General features: G+C 35.1%; 1 protein-coding gene across 1 annotated transcript in view; it reads left to right on the forward strand.

Moving 5' to 3' along the window:
* The window catches only part of ITGB8 (integrin subunit beta 8), a 96,012-nt gene extending 87,431 nt beyond the window's left edge, over positions 1-8,581 (forward strand). Inside the window, exons 12-14 of the mRNA XM_030857085.2 lie at positions 413-519; positions 3,521-3,684; positions 3,781-8,581. Coding sequence (XP_030712945.1) covers positions 413-519; positions 3,521-3,684; positions 3,781-3,903 — 394 coding nt within the window. The 3' untranslated portion in view covers positions 3,904-8,581. The remainder of the gene's footprint in view (positions 1-412; positions 520-3,520; positions 3,685-3,780) is intronic.
* The last annotated feature ends 10,594 nt before the right edge of the window (positions 8,582-19,175 follow it).

Here is a 19,175-nt window from a genome sequence, read left to right on the forward strand (position 1 = left end):
AACGATGGAGTGATGGAGGTATTTCTAATGCACCCAACCAAAATTTGAACTGTATGTTCATTGCTAAATTTTTCTAGTAGTATCATAATATTCATCTTCTAAAACATCTGTGCTAGCTGGTTTTGTTTTTGATTTTGCAGTGAGAGTATCTTATTCATTTCCTAGAGATTTTCTTCTCAGTACAGAAAAATCATATGTTAATTTTATACATTAAAATATTTTAAGTGGTTAGAATGTAACTTTGCCATGATATTAAATTCAGCCAAGATTACAAATAAATGTCATAGCCTTCTTTCCCAGTTTTACAATTCTGCTGTCCTAAAGCAGTACCCTATTTTATTTTTTACAGAAAATACTATAGGCTACAACCTTTTAAAAAATTAAATGTTTTCACTTCTGTTTCCCCTTACAGGAATTGTATGCAATGCCTTCACCCTCACAATCTGTCTCAAGCTATACTTGATCGGTGTAAAACCTCATGTACTCTCAAGGAACAGCATTATGTGGACCAAACATCAGGTAAACAAAAGGTTAATAATCAAAGTACTGAAGAGTATCTGTAGAGAATCATATTCCCCAAAAAGGCTCATAATCAACCATCCTAAAGAAAGAACTAACTGCTTCAATGTTTTCAACCTCCAAGAAATAGTGCTCTATAAAACCAGCTGAGGATATTTGCCATGGTATGGCTGAATTGCTAGATCTCCCACCTAACAATTAAACTACCATCTCAACTACCCAGCTAAATTCGCACGCTGTGCACCTCCATGGAAGTATACCAAACAGATTTTCTAGAGAGACCTCAGTGAGCCAAGAATAGGAGTTTCCTAGGTAGAGTCCATTTCACCCTTAGAGACAAGGTCTATGGAGCCATCATTACCCTTCACAATCCAAACTTGTTTCCAGTTATAACCTTCCTCATGTCAAACGAACATTTATTTTCATGTTTCAGGTGATGCCAAAAAATTCTAAGTAGCAATGATTTAATTTTGCAAAGTACATAATTTCAAAAGGGCCATTCCTCCCTGATAATTTTCATTCTGATATAAATATAATTTAGGGGTGAATGAATATAAAGGTGACACAATGGAAAGGGTATGGAAATTTTAGTCTGAAGACCTTAGCTTAAGGCATGTCTCCTGACACTAGTAGCTAAGAAATATCAGCCCTCTTACAAAATTTCACTGAGCCTCAGTTTCCTCATCTGTAAAATGGAGATAATAATACTAACCTCAAAGAGTTGTGTGGATTAAATGAGCCAGTGAATATGAAAAAACTTTTTCAGTTAAAAGATGATATATGAATGGAAGAAACATGTGAAAGCTGAGTTCAAAGATCATTTTGGACAAAAGTTCATTAGAACTCAAAAGCCAGCACCCCCATTTTGTTCAGGTTTAAGGTGTTAAACTATATAAGAATTAGAAATGAAGCTTGAAATTATGTATTCATTAAAATGTTCCTACTGCTACTACTATTTCTAGTCTTTCCTCTAACCTGTAAGAATAATTCCAGGTCTTAAAGAGATTGCACAGGAGAATAAACTTTCTCCAGAGTTTTGTTTCGCTCTCCCCTCACATCCACACTAATCTTAGCCCATAATAAATTTGGCTTTGAAAAGAGCCCATGTGCTGCCAGCTGGGGCTGCAGCAATCACACCCCAAAGCCAAGTGCCTTTTCTAATAAATAAAGCTCTTATTGTCAACATGTAATTTATTATGTTAAGGAAACAAACCTATTCTGACCTAAGTGTGGTTACAAAAACTATTCCCTTAAAGCTCCTTAGGAAAAGCCCTTGCTTGACCTAAACTAAGAAAAGAGGCATGGCCAGGGCTAAATTTTTGGCTCCCCAAATTTTGAAATTTAAAAATGCATGCAGATTTGAGTCCCAAAAATGTCCATTAGAAATATTTGTAAAATGTATTGGTAGCTAGGGGGCTACCCTCCCCTTCACAACTATTGTGCAAGGAGAGGGAAAGGGCATTTGTTAGCCACCTCTATTATCTATCCACTTGATCACACTTAAAGGGTGTTCTTTTGGTCTTTCTGGCTAAGCTCCTACTAGGCAAGAAGCCATTAAGTGAGATCAAGCCACGTGCCACCTTAGCTGATTAAGTATTCTAAGTCAGCCAAGGGAAATGAAAGGCATGCATGTCACAAACCTGGGCACCACCAAGGGTACCACTTTTGAACAGAGCATCTTGGATTCTCTCTGCATGTGAGACTATAACAAAGGGAGACTTGCACTTGCATCTGGTGCTTCTATTCCAGTTAGACTTCCTCCAGCCTCCTTTTAGCATTTCTTTCAAGGAACCTTATCACTATGACCAAGAGAAAACTGGGCTCTAAGTCTTCCCACGTAGAGAAGAGCCCCTGCCCTTGTTACTGAATTCTTGGCGTATTCAAGAGCAATGCTTCGTCATCCCTGGGATTTCAGACACAAATCACTCATGACTGACTGTTCTTCTAAGCCTTGGCAGGTCCCCTCCCAAAAGGCATTCTCAAGGAGACCTTCAGACAGTTAGGTGAAGTCCCCAAAGTCTGGAGGATGCACGGAAAACACATGCTTCTTTAGGCCAGGAGGTAATTTTGTGAGTGTGGGGCAGCTGGTGAGTTCTGTGGAGTACTTGTGTATTATGCAACCATGTTCCTCTTAGATTAGGGTAATACCTCTGGCAGCCACAGAGCCTGCAGATTTTCCAACTAGAGTTTGCCAAAGGTCTAGGGCTAAAACAGAGACCTAGAATGCCCCTCCTCTTAATGTAGCATTTCCTTTTCCAGCTAGTAATTATCTGTTCTAGAAAAAACAAAAAGCAGAATTTTTAGAAGCAAAATAGGATAGATGTGGTTAACAGACAAGTAAAAAATAAATTAATAACAATTGAGGAAAGAGATTTGGGTATTGTCCCAAATTATACACTCCCATTTCCTGGAGAAGCTATGTGTAATAATAATGAAAACTTACACTGCAGTTTCAAAGGAAATATTTATTCATCTATTAAAGTAGTACTGATTTTAGCTTCTGCAGATGTTTACTTTATTTTCCATTACTGATGTGTAACAAATGAGGAGTAAGCATAACAAGAAAAACATACGTTAATGCACGGAGCTGTTAAATAATTTTTTAAATCCTATTTTCCACTTAGTGATCCACACCACACCAAAATACTGTCCCTCTCTCTGTCATGGATAAAATTATATTTGGTTAAGGGATTTGGACATATTCCAGTTAGTTCAAATAAAGAATCAAGCTGCAAAGAAATAATCTTATTGAATACCTTAATTGTGGCTACTCTCCAAAAGAGAGTTTTCTGTTGAAAAGATTTGAATAATAAATGTGTAATAATAATTAGTTTACTTCTTGAATCAACAATGGCAATCCTCTATTTTGAAAATGTAGATTTGCAAATATCTCTGATCCTACTGAGATGATGAACACTATTTACTTCTAACATTATTGTTAGAACCCTTTGATTTACTCATTCCAGTTTTTTAAACCATTTATTCGTTTGCTTCTTTACAGAATGTTTCTCTAGCCCAAGCTACTTGAGGATATTTTTCATCATCTTCATAGTTACATTCTTGATTGGGTTGCTTAAAGTCCTTATTATTAGACAGGTGATACTACAATGGAATAGTAATAAAGTTAAGTCCTCGGCAGATTACAGGGTGTCAGCCTCAAAAAAGGTCAGTGAATTCTAAAACAGAAATACTTTCAGTATGTTTTTGTCTACTTTCAATATTTAGGCACTTAATTAATGATAATATTTCTTCTCCATCAAGGACAAGTTGATTCTGCAAGGTGTTTGCACAAGAGCAGTAACCTACCGACGTGAGAAACCTGAAGAAATAAAAATGGACATTAGCAAATTAAACACTCATGAAACTTTCAGGTGCAACTTCTAAAAAGATAAAAAAGTACTTTATGGGAAACTGGATTTTTAATGATCGCTCCTAAAAATTATTATTATAAAATAATAATTTTATAAGTCACAGGAGGAGATAAATTTTCTAGATCATGCCAGTTGCTGGTTGTCCACTCGAATGAAGACTGACAAGCATCCTCATCATCATGTGACTCACACTGCTGCTGAATTCTTCAGAGAAAAATGTGTCTTACTACTGTTTGATACTAGTATCATTGTAGCACTTTACTGTAATATATAACTTATTTAGATCAGCATAGAATGTAGATCATCTGAAGAGCACTGATTACACTTTACAGATACCCGCCATTTCTACACTTCCCAGAGAGACAATGCTGTGAGATAGTTTTGGCATTGTGTCACTACAAGGGTACAGTAATCCCTGCACCAAACATGCAGATGAAAAAATAATACGGCAGTTATACTAATGTTGCCAAACACTTTAACAATTGGCAGTGAATAGACAAGAACAGATAGATAAGTAAATGATTAGTGTTTCACTCATTCAAGAGATGAACAGATAAAACCTTAATCTTGAGGGATATTGCTTTTGAAACTAGTTTCATGCATGTGTGTTTGTTTTCTTCTTTTACAAGATGGATATTAATTCTAACATTCTTTCCTCTTCGCCTTTATATTTTGGTTTTCTTTCTTACAGGATAAGTTTATATAATGTCACAGATGACTGGATTAAATAAGTGCTAAGTTACTACTGCCATAAAACCTAATAATAATACAATGTCACTTTATTAGAATACTTTTAAAAGCCGAACATTTAATAAGGGACACTTCAAGTAACATCAAAATTTGAACAGCTTCGTTGTGTGCAGATGTGGAGTTTTATATCTTCTTACCTGGTAAACTGGATGGATTATTTCACCATTTCATTTGTCTAATCATCAGGTTGAAATTCACGAGATATTTAGAAACTCTGTGGAGTTTCTAAGCAAAGTGCCACACTTTTGAGTCTTCTCCAATATTTATTCCAAGTAGATAGTAGCATTTTTCAAATTAAAAGCTAAATTAAGCTATATTAGTTTTGCCCTTCAATGCAGTCTAAGGACATTCTTTCTTTGAATCACCTCAACCTTACTCACCAGAATTCTAAAAGTACACAATTGGAGGAGGATAGACAATATCTTAGAAATAAGCTAATTCACTCTTGTACTTAGTCAGAGAACTGAGGCTCAGCAAGTTTAAATGATTTCTCAAAAACCCCTAAGTGACCAAGTGGCAACATTCAAAGAGAACTATTTTCTTATTGCCAGGCCAGTGTTCACTGAACAATGTCATACTACCTCTTAAATCTTTAAAATAATCAATTGGCAAGTATTTTTAGATGTGATTTACTGAAGTCTTAAGTATAAGAAAATTTCAAAACAAAGCAGAAAAGAGTAATTCAAACAGAATTGTCCATGGTTGGCTTCCAGTCTATCTGCTAATCAGCTTCTAAGAGACTGCAAAATAGCCTAACTAGAGAGAAGTCCATTCACACCATAGCCTGTGTGAACGGCGCCCCCTGGAGTTGTGCAGTGCTCCGTGCTCAGCCAGAGAGCTTGATACAGACAGAGGCCATGAACTTTTATCCTCCCCAACAGGAACTTCCTCACAATTACCATATCCTTACAGACTTATTCAGTCTGATTTTATTGGCTAGAAGTCCAACAGTCCTGTATGCAGTACAGAGCTTTGCCTATGACAACTAAGGAATTTATTTTAAATTCCTTTAAAATGTCTTCTTATAATCAGCTTCCCAGACTTTCTGTCTTCCAGCACTTGAGTTAAAGTGCCAGATATTTGCATTTCGATGAAGACTAAATCCCACTCCATATTCTACACTAAAGAGGATTTAAAAACATATAATAAGTTGTTCTGCAGCCAACAAACACAATAACTCCATCAGCTGTCCCCTGCAGCCAAGCAATTATGATGCTAGCTTGAACTGTATGTCTTTCCCCAAATGAGAAATCAGCAGCATTGACATAATTCAGTACTGTGACTCACTTATGTAAAATACCTTTGATCACCAAGGATAATGCAAAACTTTTTGAAGCATGCCTGTCACAGCATCCTTTTTAAAAAAGAAAATAAATGGATATTTGACAGCCCCCAAAAAGGAAAAAGTGGAAAATATCCATTCACTGAAATGCTGAAAATTTTAAAACATTTAAAAATTTTAAAACATTATGATGTTCATAAGCTAATTTCTATGTGGGCTGAGTTATCCAAAATAGCATAATAAAATGAAATTCTTAAAATAAAGGGATATATATTCTGACACTCTCACTAGTTTGCACTAATTTATAGTGGAACAAGGCTCTTCTCATAGGAAGGGACAAACTTTCTGATAGGCAGTTCAATGATAGATGATGACTGCAGTTACGCTTGTGATGTCTTGTGTTTTCCTTTTTTACTTAAAGGTCTAATTCTTAAAAGATTTTAGAGCTTACATTTACTTGAATAATTGACATTTTCCTTGTGAGAAAAGAATTAATATTTGACTAGCTAGAATTAATTAAAAGTTAAGGGAAACAGGGTATTCTTAGATTAAATAATTTATGTAAATAAAGCCTATTTTCAACTAATATGAACACAGGAGCCTTTTGAGATTCACTGATATTAAACACGAGTTATGAAACTTTAAATGATTAACAAAGTTAAGAACTTCAACAACACTTTTGGTACGACAGCATTTCTGTGCCCTAAAGTATTTCATGATTTAGAAATGTGCCATATATGCACTACAATATAAGTGTATGCATTTTACTTCTCTGGGGATATCGTTACACTGCAGTGTACATGCATTTATAAGCATCTGATATCTTTTTTTGAAATTTATTAATATTTATGAAGTCTCAGACATTCTCTGAAACACTCAGAAATTCACTAAAACTCTGATTATGTCCTAAATGTTTAATTTAGCTTTGGTTTATAAAGATAAAAAAAAAATCTAAGGTTAAACAGAATAGATCTCTCTGGAGGCAAATTTTTCAAAATTCAAAATTAAAATTAGTGGATGCATCAGATGCAACACTTCACTAAAGAATAAATTTCAAAATTTTTTAATATACACTTAATATCTATTGAAGACATTCTTATGTATGACAATGGGCATCTATAAGATGTTGAAATATGATTATGATGGACTATGAAAATTTTTCTCCTTAGAATTATGTTCCTCCTGTTACCTGATATAGTAAGTTAAACTCAATGGCTTTTCCTTCTTTTCCTTACTCCTGTTCTTTTCTATTCATTTTTCCTAAGAGAGTGCCCCAAAACTTCAAGCTCAATAAGCCTAATTGTGAAAAATAACTGACTGTAATGGTATAATGAAGTTCTTCATTTCCATACATCTCTTAATGATTTTAAAAGTTATTTGAATCTATGCACCTGAACGAAGACCCATTAAAAATGAAGAATTTAAAATTTTTACAACTGTTCGACTTCTTTCAATTTTAAAGGATTTGAGATCTATATATTTTAATAAAAGTATCAAGTGAAACACAACCACTTGGGAGTTCAATCATGTGCATATTATATTGTTTTATTTACTCTTAACATTTAATTTACAACTATCCTTATTTATATCGACCTTAAGAACTCCACTTCATGCAATGCAAACTGAGATATATTTTGAAAGAAATATAAAACTAGCATTCTTTCAGATCATTTCCCTTTTCTCTTATAATTCCTCAATGGTAAATTTATTATGGGTAACTAATTATACATGTTCATATTTCATTAATTCTAAGACATCCACTTTTTAATTTAACATCTCTAAAATGTATCTTACAGTTGTTGACCTCTTAATGCAGTGTTTGAAGTTTTGCTTAAATAAACATTATATTAATTTATCTTTAACCAAATGTTCATGGGTATAGGGACATTCATTTTTGTATAAATATTTAATAACACATTTATGATAACATGTGAAGTCAGTTTTCAGTACATCTGGATCACATACAACTCAACATGGAGCCTAACCATCTGATTATGAGTTCAAATCCTGTAGACCTTTAGGTTATAAAAGCTCTTTCAGCCTCCTACTTATGCTTTACGCTAGTGGCTACAATTTCAGCGAACCATAACCTAACTGACAAGAATGAGTGAGTTTCTCCCAGGTTTGTTAACAAATTTTTATTCTTTCTATTACTTCCTAAAGAATACTTGCATATGATCATCTCACTTTTAGACAGAATTAACTGGAAAAATATTACATAAAACCATCAGATTTAGATTTTGCATATTTAGGTTTTGCAGCATCTTGTATGTTGTATGTCAATGACAGGAGAAAAATATATAACCAATCAGTGTTGTAGGAAAACTTTCCTTTCAAGTTCTCTTACATTTTTATTCTTTATCATTTCTGTTCTTTTGTTTGACTTTTTCTTTGGCTCTGATAAATTCAACTTAAGCCCATGTAACAACTGTCATAAAACTGCATATTTAAATTATTTGACTTATATGAAACAATTGTTCAGCTATCTGGGCAGCTGTTAATGAAATATCTGAGAGTAATAACACTACTCTTTTATCTACCTGGATTACTTTTTCCCACAAAAATTTACCTTTGTAAGGCAATTCTATTAATCAGGTTTCTAACCTCCATAACCTATTTCAGTTAAAATCATCTAATCCAACAATAAAAAAACCCAAAACACTGCAGTCATCAAGGATGGAAATTGTATGACTTGTGTAAAAAATCTTTACTAACTTTACACTGTACAACAGATAAATGTGATTTTGATAACAATTCCACACAATAAGTATGGCACATAGATTTTATTAATATTGAATATAAAATATTTTAATTCTAAATTAAAATAAAATATAAATTTGCACATATTAATATAGAAATTCATTTGGTGTATATTTAACATAACTTTAAAACCATTTTACATTTACCAGCTACTTCATTAAAGTTTTTTAAATGTCTGCAAAAAAAGTAGAAATGTTTTTAAATTTCAGTAATATAACCTATGTGTTTCATTTAAGTCCTGCCTTTGTAAAAAAAAATTTTTTAATATAGAGTGTATTTTTAAATTAAAATATTTGAATATAAAATAGTTCTAAGAAAGAAATTATTTCTCATTAAGCAAGTTTCTTATTATTTCTGGCTTTGAATTATACATAAATTTAAATTGCCTTAAATGACATAGAAGATTGGGGAATACGATGATTTCACATTGTATACTATGAGCCTGTTCATATAATTCTGATTGACTACTAACTTTGGTTTATGTATTTATTAAAGAGCTGACACTGTAGTTTGTTGAGATGTTTATTTTTATAACAGAGCTTATAACAGTTATGACAAGGCATTTAATTAATGCATCATTCTGTTTAAAAGTAGGTGTTAACCAATATGAAATTCTATGTTTTAAAATAAAAATGTAAAGATCTAAGTATGCACAGAATGCTTCTTTATTTCTTATTGTGTGCTACATGACTCTCAGCACTGCCAGACAATAGTACATTGTCACACAAGGAAATGTAATAACATTCATACATGGTCATTGGTAGAGGACATTACATAATTCCAAAAAGCTACTACTTCTGGAAAACTGTAGAGCCAATGATAAAGATGTGAGGCCATCCTAATTACTCTATTTCCCTTCAATAGCCACCCAATGGTGAAAGCAGAAGGAATATCCTAATTACAAAAACTGAAAAATTAGCTAAAAGACAAACTGGGCTTTTTCTAGCAGACAAAGGCTTCTACCATCACCCTGATACAAACATATCATGTTCATAATCTTCAACTGCACATTCTCCAGAGCCATATTTAAACAAGTGAAATTTATGGAGTACCCTTGTGTTGTGATTTTCCTTTATTTAATCTAGTGGAAAAACTAAAGCAGATGAGGGAGCACACTGAAAGTTAAATAAGATATGCAGACAGATTTCCTGTCCTTAAGGAGTTTTAATAGTTTGAAGGAAAGGATATGTGTAGCATACTATAGATAAAAGGGTTTCACTGGAGAGATCAGATGGAAGCTATCAGGAGGTTTAACAAGGCCTTTGTTTTTGAGGATTCATCCCAGTTGGGTTTGGGCTACAGTCTTTCAGGCTCAGAATACTGATTTTGTTATGAGTGTTGTTTCGCCCCATTTTCCCCTTCCCTCTTTAGCAATAGGACCCACACCCTGAGTTTGAATAGAGCACACAGCTGAGACTTAACTACCCAGACTCCTTTGCAGCTAAATGTGGTTACAGGACTAAATGTTGGCCAGTGGGGCAGATGCGAGAGGAACCCAGGATCTCACTTCCCCTTTCCATGTTTTTGCTATCTCGACCACTAGCGGTGTCTTGGCAAAGGAAACCCTGTGCTGAAATATTCAGAGCTTCCCCTTCAGCCAAGAACTGCTCTCCTCAACTGAACCCTGGTAGGGAAACAATCTGTTTAGCTAAACCATTGCATTTGATGGTATAGCAGATATTTTGTACTCTAATGATGTGTTATTTATATAATTGTCTTACTCCTCAGCGATAATAAATACCATTTCTGTCAATTTTTCAAATAAGGAAAACAACACACATAGAGGTTAAGCACCGTGTATAAATGAACACAGCCAGTAGGTGGCCAAGGCCGGATTCATAGGAAGATCTGTTTTTCATTCCATAAATGACTGATCATATGTTTTATGAGGATAGATTTTTACTAAGTTAATTAGTTTTACTAGTTTAACTATGTCCTTATGAACCAAAAAAAGGTGCAATAAAGTTGAGGAGCTAATATATGTGCAGAAACACTACACAGGAAGAAGTGAATGGAACTTAAAAATGAAAAACAAAATGTTAAGTGCACTCAGATGCTGTAACTAGACTGGAGCAGTCCATGGAGGATAGCATTTGGCCTACGCCTTGCAGGAAAGGTAAGTGTAGCCATGCAGAAAAGCAAGGTCATGGAGAGGTAAGGGAATGGTAAAGTAGAAAAGGGTGGGGATTCCATCCAAGAACATTGAAATCTTGTTGAGATGCAGCACTGGATACTGAAAAACAGTAACCTACAGGTTCTAGTCTATGGAAAGCCTGCTTTCCTGACTAAGAAGTTTGAACTTTGGTTACTAGGAAAAAGCAAGCCCTGAAGTTTTTGCACAGAAAAGTGGTATTACTGGAACTATACATGGTTTGGAATATACTAACATAAACTAAATATAACTTTTAATTAAACATTAATTTTATCCCCTCTAACACTAAATATAAATACCACTTAATAATGTTAAATATTTAATTCTATTAAATGCCATTTAATAATAAATTTAAATACTATTTAATACTAACGTAAAAGAAACTGAAGTATACAAAAGCAGAAAAATTTGAAAATCCAACTTCCTAACGGCAATCACTTTCATATGTAGGCATATTTTCACTTTATTTTTCTATGCACTTTATAGCTTATTATGCAGATAACACATATTTGTGGTAAAACATCTAAAAATACCTTGACATTAAAATTAAAATAAATATTACTCCAATCCAACCACTCAGAGTTGACCATTGCCATATATTATGTGTGCGTGTGTTTGTAACTAAGAAAGAAATATGCTATTAATAGTATGGTATAAAGATATTTTTTCTTCGAAAACATTTCAAACATTTTTCCATGTCAAGATTTAAACTATAGTTTTATTAGGTGAATATAATCCCATCCAAGAATGTGCCACAATCATAGCTCTATGTTCAATGACAAAAAGAATGAGCAAGAAATGATACCAAATATAAAACAATGGTCAACAACTTTAGTATTCAATAGGAGGAGACTGGTTAAGTAAACTGTTTTTGAATGGGAGAGATTTGCACATTTATAATGGCAGAGGAGAGGGAACCAGTGCAGAGAGAAATGTTTATATTGGGATGGTTTGTATTGGTCTAAGGTACAATAGGGGAGCGTTTCAAATTATGACAAAGTGGAATCAGTGAAATGAGCTTAGAGAATTTTCGTGAGGAAATAAAGATTTAGACAAAAGTACAAAGGGAGGGAATAAGAGCTACTGCTACAAGGAAAATTAGAGAGAACTTGGAGATTGGCTAGATACAGGTGATAAGGAAAGAATTTAGTTGAACAGAATTCTAATGCCAACTCTGAAAGTCACTACAGACTTCTACCCAAATTGGATAAAACTCCCAATCTGGTCTCACAAACCACATTGTTCTTGCCAGTCCATGACTTTTAGACTAAATTCTAACTTCATCAAAATATTTGGCCAGACAAAACCAAAGCTGCAAATTCTTAAACCATGTCAATGGTCATGCTTTCAGTACTATCAAAATAAGGCTAAGCGCAAGATGAGCAGTATCTCCTTTTAACCTAGTTATTTATATATGAATATTTTGATCATAATCAGAAGTAGTGGTGGGCTGCACAAGAAAAACAAATGGCACCTTGGCTTCCAACTTGGCAATCCTATTTAGCACTTATTTGGACTGGTGCATTATTTCGTACTCAGGGCCCAGTGCTGTTTAGACTTTTTCCAATGAATTGCTTAAAGGTCATAAAAAACTATCTGCCTATAGTGGTGAGAGGAAAACTCTTTCTTTATTGGGCTTTGTCATACTTTGTGCGGTTTTTCCATTGTTATGAGTACAAAATACATTCTAACCATCATTAAAGTCATGAGAGATAATTATCCATTTAAGAAAATCTTAATTTGCCATTAACATTTTTTAAAATATTTTCCCTTATTAAATTAAGAATAATCTATAGGTCCGTGGTTTTCAAAGGGTAGTTCCCAGACCAGCAGCATCAGTGTCACATGAAAACCTGTGAGAAATGCAGATTTTTAGTCTCTACCCCAAATCTTCTGAATCTGAAACTCTGGGAATGGGGCCCAGAGATCTGTGTTTTAACAAGCTCTCTAAGTAATTCTGATGCCTGCCAAAGTTTAAGAACCATTTCCATAAAGAGTAAAAGTTAGCATCAGGAAACCAAAAGCTATAGAATATGCTTACTGGTGCACATAGACGAGTACCTGATACTCAATACTCAGTGCAAGTACTTATTTATTAAGTGTTGAATGAGTCAGTGATGTTCTATTTTCTCTGAGCCCCTCAGACATGTCCCTTTGAAAAGACTGTGCTCAAAATTTGTCTGTCATTTATTATAGCTAAAATCAAAGTAATAAAATGATTGTCTGGTATGTTGTTTACGAAAATAAAATTGACTTCAATTACTTTTTAAAACAAGGCTAACATATCCAGTGTATGTAGAGGCCCACATTAAATATTTTTATTAGCTACAGGCAGTTATCTTTTTTTCTGTCACTTAAACACTGTTCTTCCCAAAAGCTAAATGCATACAGATTTATGTGTGGGTGTATGAGATAGTGGAGGATCTCTACCACTGCCCTAATTAATAGGGAAACTCCTAACATGGTCTGTGGAGTTCCATCTTGGTTAGAGGGCTGAATCTTCTCTTCATATTCTCATGTCCACCAAAGTATACAACTTCTCTCCCTCCTCTCTGTTCAGAGACACTTGCAAGTGTCAAGGTCTATTGGCTGTCTATAGGGAATACAAGTGGGACAGCGATACCAAGGACAGCTGGGTGCAGCATCCCTTCCATTCCACCCACTGGTCACTGGAGTAGAAAACCCTTCTGCTCCCTCTTACTTTGAGGAATCACATTTGTTAACTCTTCTCTAAGAAAAATATCTAAGTCACCCCTTTCTCCCTTACCCCAGATCCAGTTTTATCTCATCCTGAAAAAAAAAAAGTAGCTCTACAGGCATGCATTCAAATTTGTCTCTGGTCCTCTAAATTTTGAACTTATTTTGGTAGTATTTCTGCTTTAGTGTGGACTTGGACAAGGGAAAATAACCTGTACAGTATCAGTGAATAGAAAAAAGGAAAGGAAACATATGCATATGTGTATATAGGGGCAGACAGACCCAAAGAATAAGAAATGGTACTGAGAACTTATTCTGGGGCTCTGGATCCCTCAGGCCAAGGAGGATATAAAGAGAGGGCAGAGACAGGAAGGAATGGATACTGTTAAAAATAATTTTTGAGAGACCCTTTGCCTTGGGTCTCCACTTCAGCTTTCTTTGGGGATAGGAGGGGATATTCCCTCTAACTTGCAGCCTAGTGTGGCTTCAAGGGAACTCTTAGGACCTTTGAAATGTATTCCCTACACTTGGGAGACAGAATTCTGATGCCTAGCTCATGCCAGAAAAAGACGCTTCATCATAGATTAGTGCTCATAACACATAAGGCTGCGGCCTGGGTCTTATCTCCCCCAATGAAAACTAGAGGGGAAGAATGGCAAGTATTAGGTATGTCTGTCCTAATTCTAACCAAGTGTCATTCTTACTCTACAAGTATATAATCATTATATATATATATATAAAATTCTCTATTTAATGGCACTTATATATACAATTATATATAATTTGAAACAATAAATAAGTGTCATTTTCTTTCATTTCAAATACCGAAACAATACTATCAGACTCTTCTCAAGAATGATTTTAGGTGTAATTTAAATGCCCTCACCCTGACCAGAGAATTTGAGAACAATGAAAAACATGTATTGAAAACATTTGGAATAATACTGTTTATTATGTTTTTAAAATTACTTAGAGTTTATTTTTAGTGCATTTAATATGCATGAGATTACTTTGTATAAAAAATATTCACCTTAATCTACAGATTGATTTTGCAAATATTGGTTACTTTTCACTTGGCAATTTCCTTGCTTCCTTGGTTTGACTACGGTTTTTATTTTTTAAAAAATAGAAATACAGACTATTATTCAACATTTAAAATGACTACAGTACTCTCTTTTGCCCTTGGATAAATTGTGAAAAGGCCAATTATTAAGCTTCAAGATTTCATTACTTTGTCCTCTGATGACATTGAGTCTATTTGGGTAGAAAAAATATGTACAACTCTTCAAGTCAAAATTGTATGACTAGAATGGTAACTATATACGTCAGCTTTTAAATTTCCTTTATTAATAAAAGAAATATATGCAATTTAAGTTTCTTCCTAGCTCCTCAGTCATTTAGTAAAATAAGCATACATCTTAACTCTCTATTCTGGTAATGAGTAGATAATGGCCTAATTAGTAAGTAATCATTTGAAAACAAGAGTAGATAGAAGAAGAAACCCACACACTTCCAAAGATATGGGGAGAAAGTAAATGCATTCTTTAAAATGATGGTGAGTGAAGGCATCAGTGAGTCTTTATGATGGGTGTAGGTGGTTCAAGAATAAAAGAGAGACAAATGGTGAAGAAAAAGTCACAGCAGGAAAAATCTCCATCACTTATCTACCAGCCCTTACACACACACACACACACACACACACACACACACACACACACAAACACACAAAAACACATACTCATTCTCATACACACACTTACATATACTACTCTGTATGAGATATGACATGTCATGACATAGCTGCCCAGCATCCCTTTTGGATTTTCTTGCTTTATGTTTAATTTACATGCAATAAAATGCACAAATCTTAAGTTTATAACTTGATGAGTTTTGATAAATGTATACACCTGTATAACCACCATAGAACATTTTTGTCACTTCAAAAGGTTCTTTATGCCCCTTTCCGGTCAATCAATCCCCTTCTTACGATAGTTAATTTTATGTCAACTGGATTGGGACACAGTGCCTAGATATTTAGTCAAGTAGTATTCTGGATATTATTGTAAGAGTGTTTTAGGGTGAGATTTACATTTAAATCAGTGGACTTCAAGTTCTCCATAATGTAGGTGGGCCTCATCCAATCAATTGAAATTGAAGTTGAATCAGTTCTGTCACTGAATCGACTGATTTCTCTTACCATAACCAAACAGCTTTCTTACTTGTAATTTCCCTCAGAATTAACAGACCTTCCCCTGACATTTATCCAAACCCAATCTTCTCATAGCAACTAAGTATGGAAGCTAGCATAATACTTAAATAAATTACCTTTGTTTTTTTTAAAAAGTCAGGTTTATTGTAGTATAATTTATCCTATAGAAAAATTTATTCTTTTCAGATGGATCTCAACAAATGCATGTATATCACTGTACAACCACTATCATAATCAAGATACAGAATCATTCCCAAAAGTTTCCAATGCCCCTTTTATAGTCAGTCAATTCTTTCTTATTATCCGCAGCCCCTGGCAACCACTAATCTGATTTCCGTCCCTATAGTCTCCTTTTATCAGAATGTCATACAAATGGAATTGTACCGTATATAGCCTTTTGTGTATGGCTCCTTTCACATAGCATAGTGATTTTCAGATTCAACCGTAATGGCACGTATAAGTAATACATATTGCTGAACTGTAAGATTCTACTGTATGAATGTACCACAATTTGATGATCCAATCACTGGTTAATGGGAATTTGGACTACTTCCAGTTTTTAATGATTTTTGAGTGAAACTGCTATAAGCATTCTCATAAAGCCCTTAATGCAGACATATGTTTTGTTTCTCTTGTTTAAAGACCTAGGAGTAGAACTGTTAGGTCAAATGGTTAGTGTATGGTTAACATTATCAGAAACTACCAATCTGTTTTGCAAAGTGGCTGTACCATTTTACAATCCCAGCTGCAACAGATGAGTATTGCAGTTGCTCTGCATCCATGTTAGGACTCTGTAGTGTCAGGTTTTTGGGGTTTTTTTGCGGTACGCGGGCCTCTCACTGTTGTGGCCTCTCCCGTCGTGGAGCACAGGTTCCGGACGCGCAGGCTCAGCGGCCATGGCTCACGGGCCTAGTCGCTCCGCGGCATGTGGGATCTTCCCGGACCCGGGCACGAACCCGCGTCCCTTGCATCGGCAGGCGGACTCTCAACCACTGCGCCAGCAGGGAAGCCCTGTAGTGTCAGGTTTTTAAAAGCCATTCTAGCAGCTGTGTACTGCTCTATCTTGGTTTTAATTTGCACTTGCCTAATGACTAAAGATCTGTAACTTCTTTTCATGTGCTTCTTTACTATCTGTAGTGGCCAACATCCAAGTCTTCCCCACCTTTCGCGCCCCCCCCCACAAATGATCCCTAGATACTGGTATTCACACCTCTATGTACTTCTCCTTAAATTTAATAGGGCTTTGTAACAAATAACAAATAGGATACCATGAAAATGATACAGTGTAACTTCTGAGGCTAGGTCATAAAAGCCACTGTTGCTTCCTCCTTGATGGCTCTTGGCTCACTCACTTCGACGTAAACCAGCTGCCATATAATGACGACATTCAGAAAACCCTATGGAGGGGACTTCCCTTGGCAGTCCAGTGGTTAAGACTCTGCACTTCCACTACAGGGGCCATGGGTTTGATCCCTATTCCGGGAACTAAGATCCCACATGCCGCCTGGTAAGCACAGTGGCCAAAAACAAAAAGCCTAAAGAGAAAACCCTATGGAGAGATCCACATGATAAGGAAGTCAGGCCTCCTGACATTAACCAGCACCAACTTGCCAGCCATGTGAGCCATTGTGAAGGCAGATCCTCAAGCCCCAGTTAAGGCTTCAGATGACTGCAACCCCACCAACATCTTGACTATAAAACAACAACACCAGTTAAAATGCTCCTCATTTCATGGGCTTCCCTGGTGGCGCAGTGGTTGAGAATCTGCCTGCTAATGCAGGGGACACGGGTTCGAGCCCTGGTCTGGGAGGATCCCACATGCCGTGGCGTCTGGAGCCTGTGTTCCGCAACAAGAGAAGCCGCGATAGTGAAAGGCCCGCACACCGCGATGAAGAGTGGCCCCCGCTTGCCACAACTAGAGAAAGTCCTCACACAGAAATGAAGACCCAACACTGCAAAAATTAATGAATTAATTAATAAACTCCTACCCCCAACATCTTCAAAAAAAAAAAAGTAAAACCACAGCTTTAAAAAAAAAAATGCTCCTGATTTCTTGAACTACAAAAACTCAGATATCATTATTTTAAGCAACTAGGTTACTTAGTAAATTGTTATGTGATAATTAACACACCATTCATATCTTTTCTTTGGTAAAATGTATGTTCAAGCCTTCAGTCTATTTTTTTTTTTAATGGGTTGTCTTCTTGTTCTCGAGTTAAAAGATTTCTTTATATACTTTGGGTATAAATCCTTTATAAGATAGGTGTTCTTCAAACGTTTTCTCCCAGATTTTTGGCTTGTTTTCTTTCATCTTCTTAACAGACTCTTTCAAGGAAAGAAATTTCATATTTTGATGCAGTCCAATTTGTCTACTTTTTCTTTCGTGGTTCCTACTTTTGGTGTCATATCTAAGAAATCTTAGCCTAATGAAAGGTCAAAATATTTTTTTCCATATTTCCTTCAGGAAGTTTTATAAATTTAGGCTTTCCTTTTAGATATGCAATCCATTTTTAAGTTTTTTAAAAATACAGTGGAGTTCATTTTTTCAAAGTCTAATTATTCCAGCAACGTTTCTTAGAAAGACTATTCTTTATCCATTAAATAAACTTGGTACCTTTGTAAAAAAAAAAAAAAATCAATTGACTACAGTTGGCTCTCAAACAATGCAGGGATTAGGGGAACTGATCCTTTGCATAGTCCAAAATTTGGACATAATTTATACTCAGCCCTCTGTGTGCATGGTTCCTCCTTGTCTGTGATTCAGTATCTGCAGATTCAACCAACTATGGATCATGTAGTACTGTACTATTTACTACTGAAAAAATCCATCTATAAGTGAACCTGAGCAATTCAAACCCAAATGTTGTTCAAGGGTCAACCATATATGTATGTGGTTCTATTTCTAGACTCTATTCTATTCCATTGGTCTATTTGTATATCCTTTACCAGTATTTCATTGGCTTTATTACTCTAGCTTTAAAGTATAAATCTTGAAATCAGTATGGATTCTCCAACTTTGTTTTTTCTTTGTCAAAAGTTCTTTGGCTATTCTTGGTACTCTGCTTTCCACACACATTTTAAATTATACATTTTTCAGTTTCTGTAAAAAGGACTGAAGAGGTTTTAATCAGGACTCTATTAACTACACAGATCAAAGTAGTGAGAATTGAAATCTCTTTTTTTTTCTAGTTATGAAGATAAGCCTTCCATTTCTTTTGAATTTTATTTACTTTTTGATAAAGCAGGTTCTTATTAGTTATCCATTTTATACATATTAGTGTATATATGTCAGTCCCAATCTCCCAATTAATCCCACCACCAACTCCCTGCCACTTTCCCCCCTTAGTGTCCATACATTTGTGTTCTGCATCTGTGTCTCTATTTCTGCCCTGCAAACCACTTTATCTGTACCATTTTTCTAGGTTCCAAATATAT

This window comes from Globicephala melas, chromosome 9 (genome assembly GCF_963455315.2).
Source record: "Globicephala melas chromosome 9, mGloMel1.2, whole genome shotgun sequence".
NCBI lineage: Eukaryota > Metazoa > Chordata > Mammalia > Artiodactyla > Delphinidae > Globicephala > Globicephala melas.